Consider the following 11,257-nt stretch of genomic DNA (forward strand, 5'->3'; position numbering starts at 1 on the left):
TATTCTCCACTCTGATCACACTGTCCTCCATGTCCTTCTCCTTGGTCATTTAGTACCTTGCCTACATCCTCAGACACCAAGCACAAGTTTCTTCCTTTACCCTTGAGTAGTCCTTCTCCTTGGTTATCTGCTTGTTTTTAATGTAGGTAGAAAATGCTTTGAGATTTTCTTTAATCATAGTTGCCAAAGCCATGAAGCTCTAACAATCGCTTGTTTCAGTTCTATCCTACTTTCTTTATATTCCACACGGGCCCTGTCTCATTCCATCATTTTAAATGTTACATGTGCTTCCTTTTTCTTGTTGACCAAATTTGCAACCTCTTTGGTCATCCAAGATTCCCTTACTTTGCCATCCTTATCCCTCCTGCTTTCCGGAATGTGCCTGTTCTGAACTTTGATCAACTGGCCTTTAAACAACTCCCCCACAAGCATATTGTCTCCGCCTCTTCCTTTCTTTCCCCCTCTGACATCAGTCTGAAGAAGGGTCTCGACCCGAAACTTCGCCTATTCCTTCTCTCCGTAGATGCTGCCTCACCCGCTGAGTTCCTCCAGCATTTTTGTCTACCTACAAATCAGATGTGGATTTACCCAATAACAACTGCTCCCAGGTACACAAAAATGCTGGAGAATGCTGGAGCTTCGAAGAAGTCTGAAGAAGGGTTTTGGCCCGAAACGTTGCCTATTTCCTTCGCTCCATAGATGCTGCTGTACCCGCTGAGTTTCTCCAGCATTTTTGTGTACCTTCGATTTTCCAGCATCTGCAGTTCCTTCTTAAACACAACTGCTTCCAGTGTACCTTCTCGACTCCTGCCTCAGGATCCATTATCAGGAGTTCACCTCCAAATGATTGGTCATAAGATCATAAGTGATGGGAGTAGAATGAGGCCACTTGGCCCATCAAGTTTACTCTGCCATTCTATCAGCGCCACAATGTGTTTTATGAACTCAAATGAGAACAAGGCCACAAATTGCCTCTAACTTGGAGAAGGATTTCACTTCAACATATAAAAGTAGTACATTGAAACTAAATAATGCCCGGTAATGCCCCCATGTCTAGTTGCTTATAATCCTTCTGTGGATTAGATGTTCTAGACTTTAGATATCAATTCTTATTATTTCTTCAACGTATCCTATGAATCTGTTTAATTTCAGTCAGACATTTCTGCACTTCTTACTTGAGCATCCTTATAAACATCCACACACATTTCAATTCTACTTCATGGAAAATGTACACCACTACAACCAATGACAAGGGGTTGGCTAAGAGTTGCTGCCTTACAGCGTCACAGACCCAGGTTCGATCCTGACTAAGGATGCTGTCTGTACAGAGTTTGTATGTTCTTTCCATGGCCGCATGGGTTTTCACTAGGCTGCTCCAGTGTTCTGCCACACTCCAAAGACATACGCTCCAAGGTTTGTAGGTTAATTGGCTTTGGTAAAGATTGTAAATTAAACTAATCTACAAGTTATGCAGGTCTCGATATAAAGCGAAGGCAGATAAAAAGTAATGAATGATATTGTAAGCAAGTTTAACGTTCCGTCAAGTGTTGCAAGCTGATGGTGCCATGCAGCCCAGGTTTCTTCACTGAGATGGACTACTGCACCTAGCTGGAGCTTACCCACGGTCAGTCACTTTGTCGAAACCCTTTGTGCTGTGGCCACAAAAGTTAGGAAAAAAGATAGTAAGAAGCAGGTCAAGAGATCTGGCAACACTTCACTTCTATTCATAGTAACAGCTGTACCGTGGTCATTGTTGTACCTGTTGTACTTTCTTTGTAATCCTCTTCACTGCTCTTACATTCACCATTCTGCTCTTTCCCACTTTTATTTTCTGTATATTGAATAAGTTCGGACTGGTGAAAGAAAATGAAAAACACCGCACCCAGAAATCTGCACATTACATTTTGATCTCCTTTGTGAAATATCTTTGATGAATATAATTGACAATTCAGTGCAAATATGAATTTCAGGATATATATTGCATAAAATTAGAATATTGATCCAAGTGTTTCCATGTTTGTAATTGGAGAAAGTGGATACAGTTTTCTGCATTGGTCCCAGGTTCAGGTGTTGATTCATTTTACAGTTGACGGACCGGTTCCGATATCAACTAAAGAAAAGGAATTAATCATATAAAATTCTGCGTCTTGTCACTGGTTCATGTTTCTATAATTCCTTCTGACATAGGGGCTACTTGACCCATGAATCTACGTCGGCCTTCAGAGTAATCCTTTCAAATACAATCCCCTACTTATTTCCCTGCAAACTATTTCTATTAACATCCCCTAATTCTCATGCTGGCATTTTGACAAATTAACCAACCAACCTCACTGTTGCCCTTTCTTAAAAGTTTTGTTTCTCTAACTTTTCATAGAGAATTCCACCATCCTTCCAAGGCTTTTATATTCAGAATTAAATTTCATTTCTCATCCACTTGTGAGAGACGGCAGAATCAGAACTGAAAGAATCAAAATAGAAATGAGATATAAGGTGTAACTAACACTGGAGTAGGCAGGACTATTGAGATATCCCAGCTAAGTATAACGCAAGCATGTTGTGTGGGTTCTATCGTACATCAGTATCAAGTTACCAAACATCTCAACCATTCACACTTAGGAGGCTGCTGAAAGTGAAATGTGGGTGTGTCTATGCAAATAAATGCATCTTGTCAGCATAAAATGCAGAGATTTGCCATTGAGTTCAGTGTGTACTGTTTTGAGACAGGATGGCAACCAAAATGGGTGAGTCTGAATTTCTATTTACCTCTGAATAAAACTATTCTTAAAATTGAATTTTATTTTGCGTCCACGTCTCCTGACATAGTGGAGTCTTGTGGGGATGTACTACAGCCCAGAGCAATCTTCCAGTAGCTCACACTAGTGACCACAACAACCCACACAATAAATGATAGATGCTGCCTCACCCGCTGAGTTTCTCCAGCACTTTTTGTCTACCTTCGATTATCCAGCATCTGCAGTTCCCTCTTGAACAAAATGACAGCAGGCTATTTGATTGTGAAAGGTATAAAAGCCAAGACCGATCCCCATATTTGAGCTTCCCCTGGAGCAGTCAGAAGCAGGAAACCTTGGTGGCAATAGGAGCTGTAACTGGACTCAAAATATTGAAGAGTGGGAACAGGGAGATTGCTACAGCTGGTCTCAATGAAATGCTTGAGAACAATGAAAGCTGTAATATTTTGACAAACTTAATCAGAAGATCACTGTTTTGCTTTAAATACACTTCTACCCCCAAAAAAATATTGCATGATGTAATTTCTAAACTAAAATGTCATTTTAAAAAACTATTTCAAAGCTAAGCATTCATCAGCCTTTTCTCCGTCTCTCTCACTTGCTTTTGCTCTTTCTTTATGTTCTGCTATGAACTGTTTTTTCTTTTCTTCATATTATTTTTTTATATACCAAGGGTTGAGTTCAAAGTGGGAAAGAGTTTAAAGTTGGGAAACTCAATGCACATTTCAACTCCAGGACTTGTTTGAATTTATTTCAGCAGCTTCCTTGTCTGCCTTCTCATCTATGAATCTCACAACATGTTAACAGCTGAGCAGGCAGATCTGACAGTAGTGGAGATATAGAGATGCCAAATCAGTGGGTGGAAGAGAGATATAGTGATAAAGAAGAAAGCAAAGAAATCCAGGTTAGGAAAATGTGAATGAGAACTGGAGACGGGCTGTTTGTGAGAAGATATGTTGGGCAGCTGGTCATGAGAAACCACAGACTGTTGGAGAGAGGGGAGAAAGCGATCATGGAGGGGCAGCTGAATATGAGGGGGGTACTGCCATGGGACGGGAAAGATTTTATTGGGCAGCTTGATGGATCTGGAGTAAATATTTTATTTTCTCCTGGTTCAAGCAGAGCTGTAACTCTGCTGAGACTAACCCTTCTCACCTGCTTTAATAGTCAGGCTTCTAGAAGTCAGAACCATTGGGCTTTAAAGTTAAACATTTAAAATAGATTTATAACTCAATAGATATGGCTACTTAATAAAGTTTTAACCTTCAGTTCTCTTCCTAACAGGAAGACCAAATACTCATTTCACATCTCATCTCTATTACAGCCAGATGCAGGTGGAGTGGAGATGGATATGTTAGTTCAATTAGTTATCGCCCCCCGTTCAAGTTGCTTTGGCTTTGCTTTCTTGATACCGAATCCGATACCTACCGTGTGTGTGTGTCTCACTCTCTCCCCAATTCTTTTCATGAATGTGGGACATGCAGAGAGTCTCCAGTTGCTGATTGCACCTGTCCTGAATCAGTCCCTTGTTGTAATTCTTGCATTGTACTTCTTCTGATTCCTGTACTGACCCTGCCTCTTGTTCTACCTTACTTCCAATTCCTCAAAGATTTGTAATGCCCGTCCCCCTTAGGAAACCTCAGGAGATTTTGCGCCCCACCCAAGGTTTCCATGCAGTTCCCGGAGGTTTTTGTCAGTCTCCCTACCTGCAACCTCCGGCAACCACCTGCAACCTCTGGGAACCGCACAGAAACCTTGGGTGGGGCGCAAAGTCTCCAGAGGTTTATGTTCAGGTTTCCAAAGTGGGACAGGGGCATAACCATCTCCTTGTAATGCAATATTGTGATTAATGTGGTTTTGTTGCAAATCCTAGGTCCTGCAATTGCAGCGATAATTTTTCTTGCATCGTGTGCTGCAACCTTTGAAGAAGAGATCGCCAATATCCATATGTTAGCTGACAAGACCAGATTGACCAGATCCAAGTCACAGAAAACATATGGTTCGTGTAAAAGCTTCTGGTCTACACAGTTCCATTATTTCCTACAAATTAAGTGTCTTACAATCTAATCATTTACGATCTTGGCTGTTCTTACCCTCAGAAATAGTATGAAAAGAGCAGAGTAGTCAGAATTGCAATGATTGTAGCAATTCATAGTGTTGGAATTGCATTGCAGATAAAGGCATAGTAAAGAAAATCATCCAATTCTCCTACCTATTTTGAACGTCAATCTACGAGTAGGATAAATTATTTCAAATAAATGAAATAAGATATTCTAATTGATTATCCAAAAATATAATTTTAAGCTTGACACATCGATAGTTAACAAATGATAATGACCTCAAAGACTGAAATTACCATGTACATTACATCATATGTATGCTGCCTCCACGGATGCCAATGAGTGCTGCAAGGCTCTATCATTACTAAATTGTACAACAGAAGTTAATATTACAGTACAGAACATCATGAGGTAATGTTAGCTCTTAAATGTTTGAAAATTATAAGTAAATATAACAGGATCCCAAGGAACAATGTCACGCCTGTTCTGAGAACAAGGATCAAAGCAAGAAATACGCAGCAGAAAATAGACACAAAAAGCTGGAGGAACTCAGTGGGCCAGGCAGCATCTCTGGAGAAAAGGTAGAAATAGGTATTCCTTTTCACCTATTCCTTTTCTCCAGAGATGCTGCCTGATCCGTTGACTTACTCAAGCTTTATGTGTCTAAGCTCGGTGTGAACCAGTATCTGCAGTTCCTTCCTGCACAAGAAATACACCAATGCCAGAAAACATAATTGATACAATGTCCAGGCACCGAAATCAACCCTATGTTTATCATTTACAAACTTTAATAATCTCCTTCAAAAATCCATTCACCTCATTACCAGAGGGGAGAAAACAATTATAGGGGAAAGTTCTGATGTTAGTCTGTGACAGATGAAGTTCACTTGGAATTGGCGCTAGGCCACAGTTCCCCCCCACACACACTTTTTACATTCATAAATAAATGTAAAAACAAAATGTGTGGACTATCAAAGATAGGGGCGGGATACCGGTGACTTTGGTTGATGAAATCAGCATGTCAAGTAGTCAAAATATTACCAAAGGAAATAGGAATTGATTATGAAATTGTTTATATTGTTCCATTCTTGATAGCTCATTCCTTCTCTTGATAATTTGTTTTTGTCCAATTTTTCCCCTCTGCTCACCTTTCTTATCTCATATTACATTCCTCTGCCACCTTTGTTCTGCTGTCCTCGATATTCTTTGTCCATTCCACTTACCCACAGCATTCTTCTCTCATCCTTAATGATGCTCTTCCATTTCATTCTTGTCAGCCCCATTTCTCTCCCTTCTCCATCCCTATGTCTCTCACTATCACCACCCAAAACTTTCCTCACTTTACATCATCAAACCATTTTATATATATTTCAGAATATCCCAAGGATTGCAGTGGTGTTCGAGGAAGCAGTGGGGTTTACGTGATCAAGCCAAGTCTATCTCCCCCTATTGTGGTTAATTGTGACATGACTACAAATGGTGGTGGATGGACTGTGATACAAAGGAACACCAAAGGCTCTAAAATTACATGGAATGAATATTGGACTGCTTATAAGTACGGATTTGGTGATATTCTACAGGACCACTGGTTGGGAAATGAACATATATATAATATTATAAAACAGGGGCATTACAAAATATTATTCATATTGCAGAAATCACTCAAAACTTATTATCATGCTAATTATAATTCGTTTTCTATAAGTAATGAAGCAAATGGGTACCAATTGCATCTTGGTGCATTTTCAGGGAATACAACCAATGCTATGATGCAATATGGAAACAAATACATACATGATAATATGAAGTTTACAACAATTGACCGAGATCAGGATCTGTATTCGTCAAACTGTGCAGCGTCATGCAGGGGGGGCTTTTGGTTCAATAGCTGTTACAGGGTCAACATTAATTCAAAAGCACTTTACTGGTATGGCATTGGAAGTTGCAAATCTTCTGCGATTTTGATCAAACCAACAAACTTGTGTAAGAGAACATGAAACGATTTAGTTCAGTTCACAAATCTATCTTGATACTTTCTGTTTTGAAAGCATTTCTAGCTTATCTACAGCAATGCAAATGTTTAAGCCTAGATATTTTTTCTGTATTACGTCTTTACCTTAACTTTCTGCTTTGGGGAAGATTTCCAATTCTGGGAACTGAATTTGTCGGCAGAATAAACAACTGTGCAGGCTTGTGAATATTCACTGCAACACTCAAAGAATGAAAAGCGCCAAATGAAATTTGGTTAAAAGGGTTATTTTAACTGTCTGTATCTTAATTTCCTCACTGCATTCATAGCAATATACAAATGTAATCAATGAACAACATAATTTAGTGACATTTGGTTGCCAGTGATTATCTTTATCAGCCTGAATATGAATCACAGGCAATGGCCAGATTCTTTATTGAAAATCAAATAAGATGTGAAAATTTAATAAAAGTCCTTTTAACAACATTTGTTTCATTCTGTATGTTATAATCTATAAAATACCTCTGATAATTGGTTATAAGAAAATCAAAATTGTTTCTCTGGCAATTTTTGTGTAATTTCTGCAGGGTCAAATTTGCGTAAATTAGTGACTAACAATATACATTATACCCTTTCCACAACAATAACTTGGTAACCTCAAAGGTTAACCTCCCCCACCCCTTCCCCTCTACCCCTCTGTCCCTCTTCCACCACTCCCCCTGTCCCTCTTCCACCACTCCTGCTACCCCTCTCCCCCTCCCTCCCTCCCCTCTCTTCCACTTCTCTCTCCCCCCACCCCTCTCCCCCTCCAATTCCACTCTCCCCCACCCTCCACACTCTTCCCCCTCTCCCTCCTCATTCCCTTACCGTGCACAGTCTCTGTCTTTAAGAAGGAACTACAGATGCTGGAAAATCGAAGGTAGACATAAAAAAAGCTGGATAAACTCAGCGGGTGCGGCAGCATCTATGGAGCGAATTGAATGGTCAATGTTTTTGGCCTTTTCCTTCGGTCCATAGATGCTGCTGCACCAGCTGAGTTTATCCAGCTTTTTTGTTGTTGTACCAGCCTCTCTCTCTGCCCTTTTCTCTTCTCTCGACTCATGCACGGCCACTCCAACCGCTACCCCCTCCCCTTCACCTCTCTCCCCCATCCTCTTCTCCCCCCCCCTCCCCCTCTCCACCCTCCTCCTCCCCTTCCTCACAAAATATTTTTTGTGGGGGCGGGTCCTCAGTGTGTGTGACTGTTTGTGGAGGCGGCCACGCGCTCTCCATTCAAGAAGACGCTCATCTGTTTTTGGAGGCGCGTGCTTAGTATGTGACCAAAGATCTTATAGCGGAGCTGTCCGCTACAAGATCTTTGTGTGTGACGACACACGCTCCCCCTTCCATCCCTCTCTCCCTTTGATGCAGGGGCCTTTGGTGCAGGAGGCGCGCTCATCATCTGAACGCTCAGCGAATATTCGAATTCTTCACTAACCGTCATTCTGACTTTGCTTGTGAAGAGAAAAGTCCTGAATTGCATTTGACTGATGCAGGAAGATTGTTCCCGATGTTGGGGAAGTCCAGGACAAGCAGGTCACAGTTTAAGGATAAAGGGGAAATCCTTTAGTACTGAGATGAGGAAAACATTTTTCACACAGAGAGTGGTGAGTCTCTGGAACTCCCTGCCACAGAAGGTAGTTGAGGTCAGTTCATTGGCTATATTTAAGAGGGAGTTAGATGTGGCCCTTGTGGCTAAAGGGATCAGGGGGTATGGAGAGAAGGCAGGTACAGGATACTGAGTTGGATGATCAGCCATGATCATATTGAATGGTGGCGCAGGCTCGAAGGGCCGAATGGCCTACTCCTGCACTTAATTTCCATGCTTCTATGTTTTCCTCTCCTCACCCCTCTCCCTCTCCCCCACCCCCCTTCCCTCTCTACCACCACCCCCTTACCCCTACCCCTCTGTCCCTCTTTCACCACTCCCCCTACCCCTCCCTCCCCACTCTTCCACTTCTATCCCCTTACCCGACGCCTCTCCCTCCCCCACCCCTCTCTCTTCCGCTCCATTCCCCTCTCCCCCACCCCTCTGTCCCTCTTCCACCACTCCCCCATCCCTCTTCTACCACTCCCGCTACCCCTCTACCCCTCCCTCCCTCCCCACTCTTCCACTTCTCTCCCACTCTCTCCTCCCCCTATCCCATCCCTCTCTCCCCCACCCCCTTCCCTCTCTACCCCACCCCCTTCCCTCTCCCCCACCCCCTTCCCCCTATCCCTCTTCCATCACTCCCGCTACCCCTCTCCTCCTCCCTCCCCACTCTTCCACTTCTCTCCCCGTCCCCTCCACTCTCCCTCCCCACTCTTTCCCCTCTCTCCCCCCACCCCTCTCCCCATCCCTCCCTCCTCCCCTCCCTCCCCCACATCTCTCTCCCCATCTCTCACCCCCTACCCTGCTCTCCTTTCCCTCCCAAATCTATCCCGTTTCCTCCTCCTCCTCTCCCCTCCCTCCCCTCTTCTCACCCCCCCCCCCCCCCCCGCAAACGCCGTTGGGGAAACAGACCCAACGGGTCTGCACTTGGTCTAGTAATCTATAAAAATACCTCTGATAATTGGTTATAAGAAAATCTAAATTGTTTCTCTGGCAATTTTTGTGTAATTTCTGCAGGGTCAAATTTGCGTAAATTAGTGACTAACAATATACATTATACCCTTTCCACAACAATAACTTGGTAACCTCAAAGGAGGCAAGCAGTATCTCACATGACGTAACATTTCACATTCACAGATGGGAACACAAGAGACTTTAGATGCTGGAATCGTGAGCAAAATAGAAGGTGCTGGAGATCTCAGTGGGCCAGGCAACATCTGTGGAGGGAAACGGATAGACAACATTTTGGGTCCAACTCGCTGAGATCCTCCAGCAAAATCACTTTAGTTAGGTTGTGTCCCATATGAACAATGCTTTGTTCTACTGTCCCAATTCTGCTACACAATGTAAGACAAGCACTTACCAAATATCATCCACATGCTCGATTGACAATGGGAAAGTTGCACAAAAGATCTCACACTGGCCTCTATCTACAAAGAGAACTGAAACACTAAACAGCAATTTGGAAGGAAGATTAGAATTAGCAAAAAAATGCAATTGAACTTTTTTTTTGTTTACAGACACATTAGAAAGTTTAATACATTTGGAAAAGTTCAGAAAATCATAAAGCATATTTTAGATATTCTGCAATGAATGAAGTCTTGCAGCAAAATTAGTTCCCTAAATGTCCACACCTGCACACATTGATGCAGAAGGAGGAAATGAGAAATAAAACACTAGCAATGGTATGCATGGGGTGAATTCGACATGGAGGATTTACTGAGCACCAGGAGCCAGCAAAGGTGAATATGTGACGCTTGGCGTGAGGTAGGAATGAATGGGAGATCAATTAATTGTATGAGAACTCAAGGATAGGCTTTGGGGTAACAGTGTCGAGAATTAGAACATTGGAAGCAAAAAATGATTACATTACGTTTGGAGTAAGGCAATGAAGGAATGATATTGGGAATCCACTGCACAAAACACAGCAATCTTGCATATCATATTATATTAATAATTATGTTTAGTTGTATGATGTATATTACACGATGATCATATAACATATTATAGAGAGATGTTGAATTCAATGATAGTTATTACATGGCTTCTGAATGGTTGAAAATTGGGGTTGAAAAGGATGCGCACTTCCAATCTGAAATGTGCTCAATGCCATTTTGGTTAAAGATGCAATGTTTGCATAATACCCACAGGGAACAGAACAGGAAAGTAATAACTTTGGTTAGTGTTAGTGCTTGGGTTACTACATCTGGCTATTTGTGCAGATGTGTGTCTTGGAACTTCCCTGAACTTGACCAAATGTTCCATATTCTAATTGATATGGTGGGGTCAAGGAAAGAGCGTTAACGTTTCGGCCCTGCTTCCACCAATCTTTCCACCAGCCCGCACATGAAGCGACAAGACAGACACCATTGTATGCAGATGCCGAGAAGTGTGTTCAGCTCTGGCTGAACAACTTCTAATCTTGTGTGTGGATGGAAGATACAAAACAGAAATAGAGGTGTATAAAATCCATGAGATCAGGTAGATGCACAGAGTCTCTTGCCTAGAGTAGGAGAAACGCGGACCAGAGGACATAGGTTTAAGGTGACGGGGAAAAGATTTAATAGGAATCGGAGCGATAACATTCACACGTAAGGGTTGTCGGTGTATGGAACAAGCTGCCAGAGGAGGTAATTGAGGCTGGGACTATCCCAACATTTAAGAAACAGTTAGACAGGTATATGGATAGGACAGGTTATGGACCAAACACAGGCAGGTGGGATTAGTGTAGCTGGGGTATGTATGTTGGCCGGTGTGGACATGTTAGGCTGAAGGGCCTGTTTCCATGATGTATCACTCACAGAAAAGGGAGAATTTCTTTAAGCCTATTCTATTATTTAATAACTAC

At 42.2% G+C, this 11,257-nt stretch overlaps 1 protein-coding gene across 1 annotated transcript; it reads left to right on the plus strand.

Moving 5' to 3' along the window:
• The first annotated feature begins 2,629 nt into the window (after positions 1–2,629).
• LOC116988998 (fibrinogen-like protein 1-like protein) lies at positions 2,630–9,607 on the plus strand. Its single transcript, XM_033046100.1, has 4 exons — positions 2,630–2,741; positions 4,624–4,749; positions 6,185–6,821; positions 9,596–9,607. Exons 1-3 carry the CDS (start codon positions 2,726–2,728, stop codon positions 6,805–6,807), a joined length of 765 nt encoding a protein of 254 aa, XP_032901991.1. The 5' UTR covers positions 2,630–2,725; the 3' UTR covers positions 6,808–6,821; positions 9,596–9,607.
• The last annotated feature ends 1,650 nt before the right edge of the window (positions 9,608–11,257 follow it).

Source organism: Amblyraja radiata, chromosome 28 (assembly GCF_010909765.2).
Source record: "Amblyraja radiata isolate CabotCenter1 chromosome 28, sAmbRad1.1.pri, whole genome shotgun sequence".
In the NCBI taxonomy this organism is placed as follows: Eukaryota; Metazoa; Chordata; class Chondrichthyes; order Rajiformes; family Rajidae; genus Amblyraja; species Amblyraja radiata.

Excerpts from the sequence above, each read along its gene's own strand:
- LOC116988998 (XM_033046100.1), top strand. Across the intron at positions 4,750-6,184 it reads CAAGTCACAGAAAACATATG|AATATCCCAAGGATTGCAGT; the intron begins GTTCGTGTAAAA and ends TATATATTTCAG.